This window comes from Neolamprologus multifasciatus, chromosome 10 (genome assembly GCF_963576455.1).
Source record: "Neolamprologus multifasciatus chromosome 10, fNeoMul1.2, whole genome shotgun sequence".
Classification (NCBI taxonomy): Eukaryota; Metazoa; Chordata; class Actinopteri; order Cichliformes; family Cichlidae; genus Neolamprologus; species Neolamprologus multifasciatus.
In genome coordinates, this window is record NC_140448.1 from 10559042 (window position 1) to 10578028 (window position 18987).

At 39.4% G+C, this 18987-nt stretch overlaps 3 protein-coding genes across 3 annotated transcripts in view; 1 reads left to right on the top strand and 2 right to left on the bottom strand.

Annotated features, from left to right (window-relative positions):
- Positions 1 to 52: 52 nt before the first annotated feature.
- stip1 (stress-induced phosphoprotein 1) lies at positions 53 to 8373 on the bottom strand. Its single transcript, XM_085174963.1, has 14 exons — positions 8228 to 8373; positions 5125 to 5334; positions 4885 to 5026; positions 4426 to 4567; positions 4063 to 4228; positions 3817 to 3943; positions 3431 to 3533; positions 2967 to 3087; positions 2663 to 2759; positions 2444 to 2568; positions 2295 to 2331; positions 2078 to 2181; positions 1603 to 1775; positions 53 to 1504 (listed from the first exon to the last, which is right to left on the bottom strand). The coding sequence occupies exons 1-14, from the start codon at positions 8234 to 8236 to the stop codon at positions 1432 to 1434; spliced, it is 1629 nt and encodes a 542-aa protein (XP_085031089.1). The 5' UTR covers positions 8237 to 8373; the 3' UTR covers positions 53 to 1431.
- A 2889-nt stretch (positions 8374 to 11262) lies between these two features.
- The window catches only part of lhfpl7 (LHFPL tetraspan subfamily member 7), a 128895-nt gene continuing 121170 nt past the window's right edge, over positions 11263 to 18987 (bottom strand). Inside the window, exon 3 of the mRNA XM_085173882.1 lies at positions 11263 to 17254. Within this exon, the coding sequence (XP_085030008.1) occupies positions 17028 to 17254 (227 nt within the window). The 3' untranslated portion in view covers positions 11263 to 17027. The remainder of the gene's footprint in view (positions 17255 to 18987) is intronic.
- On the top strand, positions 11537 to 14704 carry spata22 (spermatogenesis associated 22). The gene is made up of 7 exons (XM_085173880.1): positions 11537 to 11647; positions 11908 to 12045; positions 12262 to 12451; positions 12747 to 13116; positions 13233 to 13353; positions 13453 to 13550; positions 14249 to 14704. The coding sequence occupies exons 1-7, from the start codon at positions 11608 to 11610 to the stop codon at positions 14438 to 14440; spliced, it is 1149 nt and encodes a 382-aa protein (XP_085030006.1). The 5' UTR covers positions 11537 to 11607; the 3' UTR covers positions 14441 to 14704.

Sequence of the window (18987 nt, forward strand, 5' to 3'; positions counted from 1 at the left end):
ACCCATCTTCCGACTCAGCGTCGTGAAAAAAAGCCACCACTTCCTTTCAAGATACATTCAGATACTGTATATTTCACAGTACAACTGGTTTCCATTAGTACATTACACTTCCATGGACAATTCTGTTTACATCATGTGAGATGTGTGTACTTTATGATTACAATGGGAACTTGAATGATAGAAATGCCCTATTTCGTTGCTGTGCTGCACAAATAACTACATTTTATTATTCTACTGTGTATGTGTGGAAACAAAAGGCATTACAATAGAATATTTGAGTCCCTCTTGGAAACCGTAGCACAAAGATACTATGACAATGTGGTAACTTTGAGGTATCTGAAGCCACAAATTGGCAAAATTGTGGCAGAATGTTAGTTAGAAGTATAACTTGTATTTCCTCTGAAAAGAAAAGAAAAAAGCTGAGCTGTCACGGAGAGGACATGTGACAGCAGAATGTGCAAAGATAAAACAAAACGACTTTGCTGGGTGTGATGCACATTAGCAAGTTGTGACAGGGTGCAATGGGGTTAATCTAAGTTAACGCACAAGTCAACACACTCATCCAGCATGTGCTAGCACTGAAAGGTAAATCCACCCTTTAACTATCACATTCAGACCATCTTTAAAATCCATTTACACTTAATCACCATCTGTTCCAATTTAATGACTAAATTGTGCTGTTGCTTAGAGACAGCTGTACATGATACGCGTCCAAATCATAATAACGTTTAATATGTTTTTAAGAGTCTCACACGTGCATTTAGGTGTTATAAGGGATTGGATTAAACTTTGCACTTGAGGTGTAGGAAATGACCAGAAATGGAAGCGCCAAGGAATGCGAATTTGGCGTTTCAACATAAAAGCACAATGTTTAATTAAACCTCAAAGTTGACAATACAAAGGTCAGGGACAACTTCAATTTGAGATGTGCTGCACATTATAATCATTATTTGGAGTGATTTTTACTCTTCCCTTTTCTGCTCCGTCTTTAAATCATGAACCACTAGGAAAATGAGAAAAGCCTTAGGATGGATTTGCCCTTTAAACACTGAACATGACGGTGTACTGCATCGTTTTATTATTATTTATTTTTTTTAGATGTATTAAAAACACCCGTACACTTGAATCCAATTTCTTTTCTTACAGTTATCTGGAGTCTGAGATAACTCCAGATAACTCCAGATATCTGGAAAAGCAAGTTTCCAGATGAAACTTGCTTTGTTCAAAACAATTTTAAACTTGTGAAACTTTATAAAAAATAAAGAAAAAGAAAAAGAAAAAAACCAAACACATACAGTCTTAGTGAGAACAGGGAGATAATATGTTGGATTTGAAGGCAAAGAAAAAGAAAAAAAAAAAAAAAAAGAAAGAAAGAAAAAGTAAAAGAAGTTTCATTTTGGAGGGTTTAACAGCTGTGGCTCATGTCTCCCATTAACGAATGGCTATCAGTCCAACATCGATGAGTTTCTGTATCTTCTGAGCAATAACTGGATTCTTTAAGTGGCTGAAAAACAAACAAACAAAAAAAATTAAAAATAACAATAAATCTGTACTATACAGTTAAAATGCAAACTGCATTGGAGGTAAAGCTGTCAAACTTACTCGCTAAGGGCCTGTGGGTCCTTCTGCATCTGCTCAAGGATCATACGCATGGCTGGGTCAGACATAATTTGCTGCACCTCTGGATCAGCCATGGCCCTTTTCTTCACTTCCTCAGGGCTGTCATTCCTCATGGCCTGACTTACCATGCAGCGCTGAATGCCTTCTGAGGCTTCCTGAAAGTGGAAAGAATTCAATTCAGTCTTTTGTCGCTCACTGTTCACGCATTAGAAATACAGTTATATCTGACATTACAACATTTCATTCATCAGTCTGCTCTCTTCACATTTCCAACACACAAATCTGTTTAGTTAAAAAAAAATGTAACCAATTCTTTTTGATTCAAAAGTGATTGGACAACTAACTACTGTGTCAACCAGCAAATATAGCAGAATATAGAGAAAAAAAATTTTTTTTCTCAGATATCTTTTCTACTCAAGTCCACATTTTCTGAAGCGTGTAATATCCTGTAAAATACCTTTGAGGAAGAGTCAAGTTCTAGAGCCTTCTGGTATGCATCCATAGCTTTGGAATAGTCTTTCATGGCCTCCAGAGCAGCTCCTTTACGTGTGTAGCCCTTTACTGTGAACAAATGTCATAAACTATTTGTAAAATTACAATAAACTGACATAATTCTAGATGATACAGTTCAGGCAAAAGGCAAAAATGTAATTAATATAAAAGTTATTACTCACTGAAGGTGGGCTCTAGTTTGATGCACTCTTCACAATCCTGACAAGATAAAAGATTCTCATGGTTAGTCTTAAATGCACAATAAATGCAGAGGTATGCATAAATTACATTAGATTCACATGAACTCCTACTCGGGAAGGATGTGCTATACCTTCAGGGCAAGCTGAAACTCCAGCAGCTTTGTGTAGCAGGCAGCTCTGTTACTGAAGAGTTTGGCATCATTAGGGTTTCTCTTGATGGCCTCAGTGTAATGTTTCATGGCTAAGGGGTAGTCTCCTGTGAAAAAGAAAAGACAAGCTCATCTTTGTGCAAGTTCGAAGAGAAAAGAAGAAATGGCAGTCGAGCAGAAAGCACTGCAACTATTGCAAACCTTTCTGGAAGGCATCGTTGCCCTTGCTCTTCTCTTCCAGGGCCAACTCTGGGTTGATATAGGCTATTTTCTCCTGTTCCTTCAAAATCTTCTCTGCCTGCAAAACCAATTACAAAGCCAAGGTAAGTGAACTTCAGTTTAGGTACTGCATACCAAGTATACACTATGTTTTTCTTTACATTCAAAATTTCAGTTAATTATAGACATTAAAAATCAATTTGCTAATGTGGTATTATTATTTTTTACTGTGCCAACTCTTGACAACATTAGCTAATCCATTTATTAACTATCTGGACTACTGCACCTGTTGACACTTCTTCAACACGTCAGGAGTTCGGTGCTCTGTCAAACTCTTGTTGAAATACTGAATTGCTTCTTTGTACTTTTCCTGCTTGAAGTACGAGTTGCCAATTCGAGCCAGGGCCCTATGAGGAGACAGATTATAGCAAGCATGTTATTACAGACAGTCAAGATCATTTGTTTACGCAACTTTAATAAAAGCCACTCAGGTGGAAAGTTAGTCAGTACAACACTGCTTCTTGTGGTCCCTTGACACTACAATTCACAGTGTTTCTCTACTGGTCACTAAGTGGCCCCACATGTACACCCACACAGATGTATGTGGTTTTCATTCCTATCAGACTAAACATTTTCTGTAGGCTAAAACCGGTTTCATAATTTCCATAAGATCTCAAAACAATCGTGAAAAAGTAAAAGGCTATCTTTGTTCCACCAGAAATGTATCACCAGTAAAATAAAAGAACTCACTTAGCAATTTGTCTGTAGTCTTCTCTGTTCTCTCTGCCAACATCAATGGCTTTCTCACACAGCTCTCTGCACTTGTCAAAATCTCCCTTCTCAAAGTACACAGCTGAAATGACAACAAATACAAGCACATGTTAAACACAAATAGAATACACTAACCATTTTACGTCATGTTAGATAAACTAAAACTGTATTTATATTACTGTGTATTCATTTATAGTTTATATCATAACTGTTTATGTTACAGTCACACAGCCACATTCTGGAGGATATTCCCAGATTCAGTTAAGAGGGCTAGATGTTACAGTCCCTGATGATGCAGGGACTGTAAAATATAGATGAAAAGTTTGTATGAGGTTAGTAAATGTTTAATATCTGAGAAAATATACCTGCTTGATTAGATATGTAAGTCATGTTTGTTGGGTCGTGTTTAATCGCTTCTTCATAATGTTTCAGTGCCGTTTCAAAGTCTTTATTCTTATATGCAGCATTCCCAAGCTCCTTTTCCTTTAAGGCCTGTTTAAAAAAAATATGAAATTAAGGATGAACAAAACTCAGACTATGGACTAATCAGAAGGTTGGATGTTTTAAAAAAAAAACAACAAAAAAAAATGCAACAACATTAGATTATTTACCTTTCTCTTGTTTTCAGGGAGGTCTTCCTCTTTGGGAGGAGGTGGCTGAGTCTCTTTGGGTTTTGCGGGAGGAGGAGGAGTTGGCTCTTCATCCTCCTCCATCTCAGAGAGGTTTAGTCCAAGAAGCACAGAGAGAGTAGTCATCACTCTGGGATCCTGCAGCTTCCTGACGATGACAAGAGGAATAAGAGCCGATTCACATTTTGGAAATAAATCTTAGACAACCTTCATAACTTTGTGCTCACATTATACACTTTTCATTACTATTCCAGAACTTTTGACAAATTCTAAATATAATAAAAGCAACCCAGATTACTTAAAACTTGAGTTAAATCTGCAGATTGTTTTTGAAAATGCACATACGTTCCAAGCTCAGATGGTTTGCTCTTGAGCTGCTCTAGCAGTGCTCTGTAGCTGGGATCTGCCAGCAGCTCACGAGTCCGAGGATCACTCTCCAGCTTCTGATACAAGTTGGGCATTGCAAAGGGATTCATCATTGTTTTCTCTGGTGAAGAAAAAGTCTGTGTTGATTGGTGGTCACAAAGATTTTTTTTTCACAAATATTCAAACTGTTATGGGATTAAATTCACTAGCTTTTATCTTTCTGTAACTTGTAGTATTTACCCACAGTCTGATTAAAAACACTCCAAACGCAAGTGGACTGTCTCCTTCATTTTGAAAACCTAAGCTCAAAAAATGCATTTTTACTTCAGTGATGCTGTCAGAAGCCATCACAAAATCCTCTACCCACACAGAAACAAAATGTGACTCACACGCCTCATTTCTGTGTAGCTCTAAACAAAAACACAATCCAGTCTTTACCTGCAAGCTTGGCCTCAATGTTCTGCAGCCCATCCTTTAGTTGCTGATTACTTGGCTCCTGTCTGAGTCCCTCTTGGTAAGTTACTCTAGCATCCTCCAATCGGCCAAGAAATTCCAATGCAGCAGCTTTACGGGAGTAGCCCTGGTTGATCACATTTCAAATATTTTAGACTGTCTACTCAATTTTAATAACTATATATTCTGTCAACAAATCAACGGCATAAAAAAAGGACATCTCACCTTCCCCCAATCAGGCTTAATCTTGATAGTCTGACAGGCATCCTGGAGAGCATTCTCATAGTTGCCTTTCTTGGCATAGGCAGCTGAGCGGTTACTGAACAGGACATGGTTGGATGGGTCAAGACTCAAGGCTTCAGTGTAGCAACGTATGGCCTCATCGACATTTCCAGCACTCAGCGCCTTGTTTCCCTGGTCTTTCAATGCTGAAGCCTATGAAGCACAGACAGACAGACATGTTTACAAAACCTCTGTTTTGCAGCTCTGCTGCTCTAAATACACAAAGACACAATCCTGACTGGAGAATAAATCCTTCACAGCTGCTACTGGCAGAAGTGAAAAAGGAATTGACAATCATTCAGCTGTTAGGGTCAAACAGGTGCAGAAGTCTTGCAGAGAGAAAATGTGTTTTTATTTTGTTACCACATTGGCCTCAAAATGAGCCCTGCCTCACAGCAAGCTCAAAGGTGACCCCACTTTTGTTTCAGTTACAAATAATGATTTTTTTTTTTTTTTTTAAACTAAAACAGAGGTTAGATAGCTAGAAGTATATTACTCTAAAAGTTTTCTTTGCAGGAAGCCAGAGTGAATACAAAAGCAAAGCATAGTGACAATTAGGGCTGTTCAATATAACGATATATATCGGATGACGATATAAAAACGTCTATTGTTTAATTTTACACCATCGTTTGTTTCGTGGTGTCGCAAAATAAACTGTTTACGGCGATATTTTTTCATCGTTTTGATGGTCACTGTAGTGGCTATAATAATTTCTTAAAGTTCTCTCTATATCTTATATTTAATATAACCACACTACGGAATGACAAGCGCCAGTTTTTATGCGTTGTGGTTCGCAACAACGACAGTAACACCTTCACGTGTCCGCTTGTTTATGTTCCACATAAACCTTTCACAATAAAGCTCAAGATTCTGTTGAGACTTTTCAAAATAAACTGAATCACGTGAAAGAGCAGATTATTTACGGATGAGAAGTAAAAAAAGAGCCGCCAGGTGCTAAAAAATAAACCTTAAGACTCAAACGTTAGAACAGGCTTTTCCCCGCAGCACACTGTGTAATAAATACTCACAAAGAAAACAGCGGCCTTTACAACTTGTGTCCAAAAATGTATAGTTTCATGCATCTGTTAAAACACTCGACTCCAGCTACATGACGCGCACCTGGAAACACTTCCCACAAGTCGAGCTGCTCGAGATTCACAGAATTTACAGAAAATGTTACATTTGTGTGATTTATATCATTCGGGACGATAGAATTCTTATATCGGGATATGAGATTTTGGTTATATTGCACAGCCCTACTGACAATGCTAAAGAAAAAAAGGTTGTCAATATACTGTACACCCTTTGTCAATTAAAGCTGCTTGTTACAGTTTGTGAAGTAACCGTGCTGCACCTCCTCTGAATCTAACAGAATCAATGACATGCCAAGAAGAAAGGAGCACCACACTACTCCAAAAAGGTTTTCTCACTCCCTGCTGGCTCCTCTTGAAAACTGTCTGATAAAACTCAAGTCCACTAACAACTAGCCACGGTAAAAAACTTTCAAGTGTTATGTGGCACAACTTTCTCCCTAGCAGTCATTAGACCTAATCCAGTCTGAAACAACATAGCTACACCACAATCCCCTGCAGTGCTGTAGGGTTTGGTTTTGCCAAAAAAAAAAAAAAGTGAATATTCAGTAAATATTATGGAGCTTTAAGCAAGGGACAGCTGATTATATCACCAAGGTCCAGTTGTTGACCAAACACTTCACTTGGATACATCGTGTGAAGCATCAAGTAATCACAGTCTAGTCATTTTAGTAATTAGGGTGTAAACAATGGGCATATAGTTGTAAGAATCCACATCTAATCTTTACTAAGTCGGTCCAAAATGAAAATGAAACCTGTAAATGTGTTGCACCATGGTGAATGCTGATCAAGAAACTTGAGGCATGCATCAAGTCTTACTTTCACAATGTGTCAAATCCTTAATGTAAGAATTCTTATTTTGGCGTTATCCAGAAAACACAAAAAGGTAAAAAAAAAAAAAAAAAAAAAAAAAATTAAACTCATGGACGAATTCCTCGCAACATCAGCACATTTCTAACTAGGCAGTGCCCTCTTTTGACTTCTAACGTGCACCACACTTATTGATTTTATGCTGGACAAATAGGTTACCGAGTCTGAGCACAACAGTAGTTTTTAAGTAATAAAACAGCTCAGATATTAAATCCATTCATATCTGAGCTGTTATGCAGAACGTTCGAGAGGCTGACGACAACATGCGGCTGTAGCCATGACAGCTTCGCCTGTGTGTGCATCTAGAATGATCCTCCGGTGTGAGTGCAGACTGCCGATGGCACCGCTGAAGCTAATCCAAAAATACTCCTGCAGCATGTGCTTACAGACCGACTGCTGCAATTTAAGCTAACAGTCGTCTGCTTTCGTTTTATAAAGGGGTTACAGAGGATTGGTTTATTTGTTTCTTAATAAAATAAAGGCTCTGTTTTTTTTCTTATCCTGACATACTGATAATGTTCACGTTGTGAGCCAAAGATAGCTGTTTGACTGAGATTTGGTAAGTTGTATTTTGCCCATGTTTGCAGAAGGCTAAAAGGCTGGTTTACAACACCGAGCCTACACTGTCCATTGGCAACAGCGGCAGGCAAACCTTACAGGGATAATTTTACGTAAAAAGCAAGTGTGACAAATTAAGTTGCCGCACATTAGCTTAACAGTTAGCTAACCTTGTCGTGTGCTATCACAAGTGAGACACAACCTTGCGCAAATAAACATTCAAGTTAATTTTTCAATAAGTTCAAGTTAAGTTAAGCAACACTACAGTTTAGTACCGTCAAAATGTTCCGTGACGGGTGAAAACGGCAAGCCCAAATGACTACAACACCTTGCTAAAGAGATTACGCTAAGCTAACAAGCTAACTAGCAAACAGTGAACGGCCAGTGTAAAGAGCTGACTAACCTCTCCGACCTCCAAATTATTGTAAAGAAATGTTAGCCTAAATCAACTCAAATGAATACACAAATATGTCTTACATATGCCAATTAGAAAGTCATAATTATTAAATAAGTAGCAGGACACTCACTTTCTCCATGGTGTAAGCATGAGGTTCCTTTCCAGAAACTACTGTGAACTAGCGCCTCCCCCTCAACAACATGCAGGTTGCCAGTTTGGGAGGTAGAAAATCCGTAATCAGCCTCCAGATGAGTGTACCCGTGAGGGGAATCTGAGGAACAATATATAGCACAGTAGCTGAAACTTCCAGAAGATGAGCGAAAACCCCGTGCTACGTTACACAGGATGTGTTACTGGCTCTCTGTGCAGCACAGAGATGAGGAAGTGGTTGGAAGTGAGGGCATAAACATATTAACCCCGAAAATATTATTTAGACCAGCAACTTTTTAAAGCCTGTGATGTTTGTATCTATTTATTTTTGGCACACTAAAACAGATAAACACCACATGCAGACAATGTCCAAGATAAAATCTCAGGGTTACTGACCCAGAGTTGCACTAGGCTACGAGTAAATAAGTCTGCTGTTTAGTGATTAGGTTGGACTGTGTGAGATCGCTGTTTCGAAGAAAAAAAAGCTCGGGTGCTATGGAAAAGGTCAAGAAAAACTGTGCATGCAATCAACATGACTACAGTAAAGCTGGGATTTGTTATGTTGTAATTGCCTCTTCTTTTAACATTCTATTTGGGAACAGAAGAGTCCAGTTGCTGTAGTACTGAAAGCAAAGTGCTAAACTTATTCTTGCTACATAAAGGATTTCATGTTCTTTACACTTTGGGGTCTGCTCCCCCGCCCCCTTTTTAGTATTTTTATGTTTTCAGTGCCTGACAGGTCTGTGTGGGGAAGCTCTTTATCAGCTGGACAAGGTGTAAAATTTTTGAAACACAAGGTTTTAAAAGCTCAAAATTTATGGCACACCCATTGCTGGGCCAAAACTGGTCCCCTTGGCTTTATGTTTGACATTCTGCTACTGATGAAATCTCTTTTGCCATTTTACTCTTAAATCGTTTAACTATTTGGACCAGTGGACTTTTGCAGGGTAATAAACCATCCCCATTTTTATTCAGAAAGACTCTACCTATTGAGAGTTCTTGTTATAGCTGATTATGTTACATAGTGCCTACCAATTATCTAAGTTAGTTGTAAGCTCTTCCATAAAGAGGCAAAAACTTATTTCTTTCTTTCTTGTTTAATTTGTTGCTAGGTGTTTTTTTTTTTTTTTATCCATAACCTTTTAGAAACAGGATTTTACAATAGGGAACTAGATAGAGGTTTTTTGCCCTTATTCATTATAAACTGTGGGATTCTGAATTCATCAGCAACAGTATTATATTATCCTAGTAAACATGTATGAACAAATCCCAGTAAATATTTCATTTCCAATTGCTTTTAAACATTAGCACTGTCACTGTCTCTATGGAATCCCAGAAAAAAATCCTAATCATTTCAGCAGAGCTGCTGAAATGATTAGGATTTTTTTTCTCACCTGGAATAAAGTCTCTGCTTCACAAATTATCTGTTGATCAAAGAGTTTCTCAATGGATCAAGAGGACGTGGAAGACATTCGGAATAGACCATCAGTGCTGCTGTTGCTATGGATTCACAAAGCCAGAAAAGTCAAAACATAGAAGCCAAGATCAAAAGGTGGCCTTCGAACTCACAGCACATTGAGCCTCAGGCACTACACAAAACCGAAAGCAGAGATGGCACTGCTGTAAACCTTTGCCCGCGTCTTTTCTTCTGCACTCACCCCAAGATGGCCTCATTTTCATTTGATTTTCATCTCCTGAAACACCACCAGGACTGATAGCATCCACATTTCACCATGGCAAAGACTTTAGCAAATGAGGTGAAGCTTATAATGCAAATTTTACATTCTAGTTCTTTGGATTTGGGTAAGGATGAGAAATCCATGTTTTCCTGTGGTAAACAGCACACTAAGAGAAATGAATGACAGCTGTGTGTGGAAGTAGGTTTAAAAAGTAACACAGGAAGCCCGCTGGTTGTTAGTTTGCTCTTTGTGTCACTCCCCCATCTACTGGAAGACAGGAGTAAACAGATTGCTGTTATCACACAAATACACAGACATCCTACTGTTTCTGTCTCCGCTTGTGTGAAATGCTAATCATGTTATAATCTGCATGTTTATTTCCCTTCACTGAGTCGTGACTTGCTTTATATTCCACTGCAGTCATGTTCTGCACATCCAGATTCAGTCATATTCATATTTGAATTATTTTTAACCTGGAATTTTAAAATTATGTCATGTGCAGTTGTGGTCGGAAGATACACTCATGAATGTGATAATAGTTTTGCACGTTTAATGATTTCTTAGAACTGTTTTTCCAGAGTGGAATTATTGCACTACATACATCTTTAATGACTTTAAATTTAATTAATTTAACAAATTCTACCAATTTTGCCAAGAATTATGGTTAAAAATTCAGTCAGAATTATGACAGATGGTTGATGACAGCTATCAAACCTTTCACCCATAGCAGGGTGGCTGTATTCTTGTATTTAAGCCTGTATGCACACATTTGACTCAGTGTGTATTAGAAAAAAATCCAAAATAAATTAGAACTTAAAACTTTTTAAAGTCATTTAAAAAAGGGATGCTGGAAAAAGAACAGTTCAAAGAAATGATTAAAAACCACAAATTACCATGACATTCATGACCTTTCCTGATTGCATCTAAAATTCTGACCACAGCTAATATATGTATAATCATTTTGAATACAATATTACCAAAAAGGGCTACAGTGCTTAACACAAGAAATATTCCCGGTTTAAGGAGGGATACAAACCCCTGGGAGGGTTGCATCGGAAATGACATTCGGTGTAAAATGAAATATCTGATATGAAATATGTGGATCCATCCACTGTGGCGACCTCTTGTGTATAAGAGAACAGCCAAAAGCAGATGATCAAAAAACATCACAAACAAAAGGTAATAGCTCACAAATAATATAGATGTCACGGTAATTATTTTTGACCAGCTGTGTTTTCCGTTATTTTCGGCTGTGTTTACAAAGTCCAAGATTGCGTGTAGACCGTGAAGGCATCACCTGTCACCGTAGAGTTTTGGCGCTTTCAGAGGTGCTGAATTTTCACGTCTGTTGTCTTCCTTTTTTTTTGTAATACTTTGTCAAGTTTTCGCCAACAAAGACCTGGTCATTTATGTAAAATCTTCACAGAAAACGGTTTGGTTCTGTAAAAGCACGACACTTTGAACTTTCAGGCAGTAACTGTATGACATGTCTACAAATTACAGCTAGCTTATTAGCTAGTGAGCCAGAGCAAGATAAATTAGCTTAGCTTACTACTTTCCAAGTTAGTTAACCTCCAGCACTACACAGAAAACCAAGCATAAGGTCTTTTTTTTTTTTTTTAACCTTTGTTTTCCCTGCTAAAAAAGTCCCGCCAGTTAAATAAACTTCAGAGCAAGTACAATGAAGAGACAGGAAAACCAGGCGGCCAGGTCTACATCAGGTTGGTAAAAATAATAATAATAATAATAACTTCACAGTCTGCACACCAGTGTATTCATCTCCACCTCATAGTCATTGATTTCTTTGACTCCAGCCAGGTTGTGTGAGCGTTTGTGTATGGATAAGTGTGGCAAGCTGTGGAGTTTATCTGTACACAGTTAAATAGGTTAAATAATGAACAGTCAGTGAGTATTTGGTGTCATTAAGCATCATGATTCGCTGTGGTTCGTTCACTTGTCTTTCCTCTGCCGTTTTCTCCAGGCTGCCTCTCTGTGCCGCTCTTTAACCAGAAGAAACGAAACAGGGTTCCTTTGACAGCTCTCCCCTCTGAGAATGAATTCTTTTCCCACAGCGAGTACACACCAAACACCGGCTCAGCCATATCTCACAACCCATCAGGTGAACTGTTCATTCTCTAAGCTTCTGCTTTATTTCTGACACTAGATGTCAGTGTATCCACAGAAAAATGAAACATGCTTTTAGGTATGCTTGAGTTTACATGTTTTTAGAACATTGGTTAGCATTGTAAAGTCATTTATATAACCCCTCACATCTACAGACAGAAGCTGTTGTTTGTTGTGATAGTTTACCTATGAGAACTGACCTTTTCTTTAGGTGCCTTTGGGTGTTACCAGACCTCAGGTTCCTCTTCTGGTGTCCCTCAAAGTCAACAGTGGAACAGACAAAGCAACTCACAGGCTGCTCCAGCCCAGCAGTATGGCAGCAACAGACCTGCTCCTGGACCTGCCCCTTCAACTAGAGCCTATGGACCCATACCTCATCCATACAAAGCTAAAGAGAAAAGGTGTCGTTAACCGATCATTGGTTACACTGTAGCTTCTCTCTTTTCTTATAGCTCATGTATGTAAACTGCTAAAATATACCCACATGGTATTTAACTGGATGAATTGGTCTGTGATAATGACATGTGGAAAAGTTTTCAGAACCATGGATATTATCATTGCACTTCAAGGTTCTTGTTTAAGCTGTGATTTTATACGCACTTAAATTAGTGCCAAAGAAATTCAAATGTTATCTTTTTAAAAGTTTAAAGCATGTCACGGGACTACTGTTTGTTGAATGCTGGGCTTTCATTTCAGCTCAGTGATGGGACAATCCAGCAACGCACTGGGACAGCAGGATTCCAGCTCTGTCATCAATTTCAGAAAGAGCACATATCAAGGCCCTCGCAGTAGCGAGAGTGGACAAAGCCAGCCAGTGCCCCATACGGGGTTATCTCAGATGGGCCGGAAGTCATCTTATGGAACACCCAGTTTCACGCATCAGTATTCCCAGCAGTCTAGAGCTCTTCCTCCTCCATTTCCACCACCCAGGAGGCAGTCTGCTAATGCTCCAGAGCCACAGAAGAACGCCTGGAAATTTACAAACAGCTTTGAGCCACTGAGATCCCCTTTTGAGGTTAAAACGAGCTCAAATCCACAAAACACTCTGCGACCAACTCCAACTCAGGTAGAAATTTATACAAAAAAAATTATATGTTTATGACAGGTAGCCACAAGTTTCAATTAATTAGTTAGTTTAATGCACTTTTGCTGAACCATGCAACATTTGTGTGTGTTGAGCAGGCAGCATTTCCAGTGAAACCAGCCACCGAGCACTCACTGAGGATCCTGACTGCAGTTATTGATGGCATGAGGCACTGGAGTCAGTTTAAAGACAAAGTGCCTTATTTATTTGAGATATTCGGTGAGCTGATTTGTTATCCCAGCTGTGCTCTCCCTAGTTTTATTTTTATTTTTTTGAAGAAAAACACCATTAATCTGACAGGCTTCACTTCCCCCTCAGCTACTCTAGACTCTGCGGTCACAGTTGGTCGCTACGGAGCGAAGAACTTCCTCCTGAGAGATGGGAAGGAGGTTGTGCAGTGTGTCTTTTATGAAAATGTGAGTCGGGGAAAAAAATTCAAACAAATGTGGCTTGAATGTAAAATGAGTTTTACAGGGACAGTACGGTTCATAATACAGAAAAGAAAAGTAAAGCCTCTTTCATGGTCAGTTGCAACTTACTGCAACTTTAACATTTAACATACTAACTGAATCTTTCTCACTATGTGATGGTGGACTGTCTGGAAATGACCTTATGACCCTTAACAGATTGATGGGCAGCAACAATTGTTTCTCTAAGATCACTGCTGATATTTTTCCACCGTGTGGCAACACACATCTGAATGGACAAACCTGCAAACTGCCAAAACGTCTGCTCTCACATACTGATGATCCATTGATCAAATCCATTTGATTATCAGCACTGGCTGCTACTTGCACTCTTAATTCCTTTGAAACAGTATTGGTGCACTTTCCACAAACCACTTCTGCATTTTATCTTAGTCTTCATCAAAAAATGTAATATGTCAAGTGTTACTTTTTATCTGGGGTTGGATTTATCTGATTTTAGGATCTAATACGGATCAGATATATAAAAATCTTAGAAATGAAAGAGGTTGTACTTTCTTTTTCAAAAAAGTGCATACAAGTACATAATCTTTACAAAGGCTTCTACATGTGCTGAAACCAGTTTGAAATGTTTAAACTGTTGCCAAAAATGAAACAGCACTGACTCATTTTTGACTCTGGTCCAACAGGAGCAGGTACTGCCCCGCCTGATCCGAGGTCAGGTCCATCGGTGTGTGGGTAACTATGACCGCAGTAAAGATGTCCTGATGTGTGTGTCTGTGAGGCCGGCTCTGCCTTCAGAGCTGAGAAATGCTCAGGAAGCTGTCAAAGCCTGTGATGCAGAAATGCGGGCGCTGGTCAAATCACTCAGTGAAGTCTGAGCAGAAAAGCAGCAGCTGCAGAGCATACCAGTGTTCGGGTGTACGCAGGAGCCAAGCTCAGTGCTGTGTTCTCTAATTGGTTTTAGCTGCAAGCCCAAGTAGTTTTAACACTTAAACTGTTGAAGTTTTTGACCTGTGGAGGGTGCTGTTTCCATTCACTTGTATTTTATAACAGCTGAGCTTATGCTTGTGTTCATGTTGTTTTGTGTTTATCCCTAAATAAAAATAATAATAATTTAACCAAAACCTATAGAGAAAGTAAAACCTCTCTTATTTTTTTTTTTATAACTTACGAAATGTTTTTATTACAAAGAAAATTCACAAAACAGCAGAACATTGTTTAGAGGTTAATTCAGGTAAAAGCAGACATGATGAGGTAATATCTCAAAATATATCTTTGAAAAACGGGGCAGTTAGGAATAACATGTGATATCAAGTACAGTTAGTTTATTTACAGTCAAACATCACAATGGAAAAAAACAAGAAATTCTACTCTAGCAAAAACAGTTTCACCAGTGCCGAGACTTTACACACAACGGTTCAACAAAGAGGGGAATAAGTCCAGTGCAGTCACGCCAGTCATTCCCACACAGTCGAGCACAGTATAAGGTCCAATACAATACCAACAGATGGCTCCTGATCTTTTGAATATGGCAACAAAATCACAGTAATTTTCTTCATGTCAGGACATGTCTTTACGGGAACCCAAATTTGGGAATTATTTCAAAAGTTGAATCCATTATCAAACTCCAACCCAATATTAAACACGAATATGCACAAACACCCACTAGAAAAGGGAGTCTAGCTTGATGAAACTGGCAGTGTACGGGGACAGGATGCGGAGAAATGTTGTCCTTGCAACATGACAGAAATGGTGCCAACGCTTAAAAGGAGGAATGGATTGATAAAAACACACCAACACATTAGCTTATTTAAGGGAGGGAATTATTTTAAGCCACGTTTTCACATGAGCTCTGCAGAGATAACCAAAGTTCAGTTTGTACAGCTCCCTCCTCCACCACTCAAAATTTATTTTAAATCACATAATACAAGGATGCCAGGAATTAATCTGTTAGCTGCATGTCACAACCTCTTAATACAGCAATTCAAGTGATTTATCGCTTCCAGATAATTGGCAAAAACGTCTCAGGGCATAAGTACACTGCTTTTCCTTTTTTTTTCCTCCCTCTTCTCTCTCTTATTATCTCCAAGGATTCAGTGACATCTTTTTTTTCCACCAGAACATTTTCTCAAGTTAATGAGATCATACTGCATCAAGTACAGGAGTAACGTTGTGAGGGGGGAAAAAATTAGAATAAGAAATAACATCAGACGACAGGATCCAACATTTTTCAGCAGAAAAAAGATGATTACCTGATAATCGTATTAAACACTTGTCTTGGTTATGTTAAAAGGCACAAGTTGGTCAGATCATGTTTAAAATCTAGATCAGTCCCACCGTTGACGAAGCCCATCTTATCATGCATCTTTAGAGACAATTCCTGCACGGCCTTGCCTTTTGCAATCATTTTGTTCCTGAATTAAAATGTTTTTGTTTTTGTGTGTTGTAAGACGGAACAAAACGAGCCAGTTACATTACACGAAATAGATCTGAGGGGAAAAACATTGACAAAAAGGGATGCAGTATCTTATCTTTTTTTTTTTTTTATCACAACACCATTCTGAAACAGCTACTCGTTAGTCATCACGAGTCGCCTCTTTGAAGAGACAGTTTTCCATTCGTCCTCACAGCACGTCTGGTGCTGTGTGTTTTCTCCCGTTCTTTGCAGCAGCTACTAAAAAGCGATGTCTTCGAAAGCTGTGACGTCTCCTCGTCACCCACTGGTTCGCTAGCCTGGTCATAAAAAGTCGGAGGAGAAAAAAAAATCCTTCAAAGCGCCAGCGTTCTCTCATTAAAGTGTTGTTCTGAAAGCTCAAACATCAGCTCGGTTAAATCCACAACGTATTTACAGTCTAAACACCCAGACACGCAGGTCCTGACGTGTGGATTTTTTTCACTTGATTGATCACATTGGCTCTGTTTTCAAAGTTTAATGTTTCTGAAAACCTCTTAGTGAAATATTACTCGATTGCTTGAGTTATACCGCCTCTTATTTTCATGCTTCCAGTCTGCGTTGGAATGTTACATACTGTACGCTGACTTGTTTCTTACCATAAAAAAAAGAAAGGAAAGGAAATCCTAATATTTTTCATATTTGTTATGTTTGCAGTCATTTTCTCAGTTTCATCAGTCTTTGCATCTTCTGACTGCTTCATCTCCAAACCTGCCAGGAAGAAAACAGATGTGTCGAACTGGAAAACACTAATCGTAACCGCAGAGTATTGTTACAGCAGAAAACGTCCCGTTTAAATTGACTGGATTAATAACGAAGAGATGCAGGAAGACGGTTTGTTTTCTTGTTTCTGCCGTCAGCTTTAGTTCTTGCTCAGAGGGGGCTTCCCAAGCAGCATCGTCTTTAAAACAAAGAAAATAACAACAAAAAAACACGATGCAGGTGTCTTCGTGTGACATTAAGCCCAGATTAGAGAGGATCGTCAGGAAGAGGAGAAGAAAAACAAGACATAACTATAAGAGCGTGGGCAGCGGGGTAGGGGACAGCTGCTCCTTCGGTGCATATTTAGCAAAAAAGGGCAAGAAGACGGTGAGCATGACTCCCACTATAGCCAGCATGTAGCCCCAGCCGATCTGGCACTCGCCAGCGTAGTAGATGTCAGAGTCTCCGCAGAAGGACCGGACCAGTGTGGAGTTCAGGCCGAAAGGGTACACCAGCAGTCCGGTCGCCATGATGAACACTGCAAAGAAGATACAGGACAAAACACGTGAGACGGTGTACACTCCCTTATGAAGACTTGTGGAGCAAAGATTTAACACAAATGCATATGAAAAGCATGCCGATCTAGGAATGTTTTCAATTTTAAAGGGGACCTGCTGTGCTTTTCCTTATTTTCTGTCATGCACACACTGTTGGTAAATGCAGATTCAAATAATGAGGTCAGCATATGTACATTTAATCTCTGTTAGCTGAAAGCTCAGGCTCCAGACTGCTCGAAACTCTTTGTTTCAGATGGTTTTCCCACTCTTGGCTTTGTGTGGAGTCGGCAAGTATGCATGTCGCCAACATGGTCGGTTCAGGTGCACGCAGAATCCCCACCCACCTGCTGTTCAAACCTTCAGTTCAGAGCAGCGATTTGCAAACGTTTTACTGCATGGCCCACTTTTGGCTCAGACACACCAGAATCGTCCTTGCAACTATGTAAAATTGGAGTTTTTTTAAGTGTCCAGATGCCACAACACCCTCAACCTCTGGGTGATGATCACTTTTGATTGCAAGCGACTGTTTATTTCACCTGTTAGGACAGCAATCCCCAACCCCCGGGCCTCAGACCGGTACCGGTCCGTGAGTCGTTTGGTACCGGGCCGCGAGAGTTGAGGCTCAGGTTTGAAATGTATGGTTTTCAGGGTTTTTATCGGTTTTCAGCGTTATTTTGTTATCGTTTTTATCGTTAACTCGGTTTTCCTGGGTCTTTTCACGTGTGTTATGAATAAATCTTCTTTTCTTCGGGACCGGTACTAGTTTTATTTTGTTGTATTTATCTGCTACACCTTAAAGGCCGGTCCGTGAAAATATTGTCGGGCATGGCACAAAAAAGGTTGGGGACCGCTGTGTTAGGAGGCAACCGGTCTTCAACTGCGGTCCGACTCAGACTAACTCCCTCTCAGTCAGATTATTTTGATTATTTTAACATCGAGGATGATTTTGAACTGTTAGTCATGCAAAACGACTGACTCAAAAGTATAAAAATGTAGGAAATATTTTATATATAAGATCTCACTAAGAAAAAGATGTAGCCCTGCAACAGACTGGCAACCTGTCCAGGGTGTACAACACCTTTCACTCTATGGCTCTGTTCAACCCTGAACTGATTAAAATGGATGGCTGGAGAGAATAGCTGTTTGTTTCTGACATCCCGATGGCTGCACATGGCATTGTATTGTTTGTGCACTTGTATGCCAAATGGGAACCACTTGGTGGCAGTAGAGATTTTACAGAAACAGTCTCTCTGTGATTCAAGTGTGCAATTTAGCTACTTCATCAGTGCTGAAGTGCCTCCATTTGCAGTAAGATTTTTGATTTGTTGCCATATGCTGCATATATAAAACTGAATCATGAGCTTAGACAGCTTTAAAAGTCCAACAGTGGCAGAACAGAGCTTTTAATGTATTGAACAACAAAAGCACAGATGACCTGTAATCGACCAAACCGTCCAGTGAGAAATGATTCATGTGTCCTTAGATCAGTTTGCAGTCCTCGCTGTAAAGCTGTGGCGCTAAACAAAACTGTCCCCTTCTGCACTTTTGTGATGGTCAGCTTTCCGGCGACACTATCCTCGGCAGTAATGCAGCCAGAGAGTGGTTCACTTTTACAAATTGAGTCAAGTCTCCTAGCTCGTGCTGCCAAGCAGTTATCGACTGTGCTACGGGCTATCACTGCTGCTCTTAGTCATTCTGAGTGCCCACTGCATTT

Coding starts and splice junctions, on each gene's coding strand:
- stip1 (XM_085174963.1), bottom strand. Junction 3,944..4,062: donor TCCCTGAAAACAAGAGAAAG/GTAAATAATCTA, acceptor TTTTTTAAACAG/GCCTTAAAGGAAAAGGAGCT. Junction 1,776..2,077: donor AACTTGACTCTTCCTCAAAG/GTATTTTACAGG, acceptor TTCCACTTTCAG/GAAGCCTCAGAAGGCATTCA.
- spata22 (XM_085173880.1), top strand. CDS start 11,608: ATGAAGAGACAGGAAAACCAGGCGGCCAGGTCTACATCAG. Junction 11,648..11,907: donor GGCGGCCAGGTCTACATCAG/GTTGGTAAAAAT, acceptor CGTTTTCTCCAG/GCTGCCTCTCTGTGCCGCTC. Junction 13,551..14,248: donor AGTGTGTCTTTTATGAAAAT/GTGAGTCGGGGA, acceptor CTGGTCCAACAG/GAGCAGGTACTGCCCCGCCT.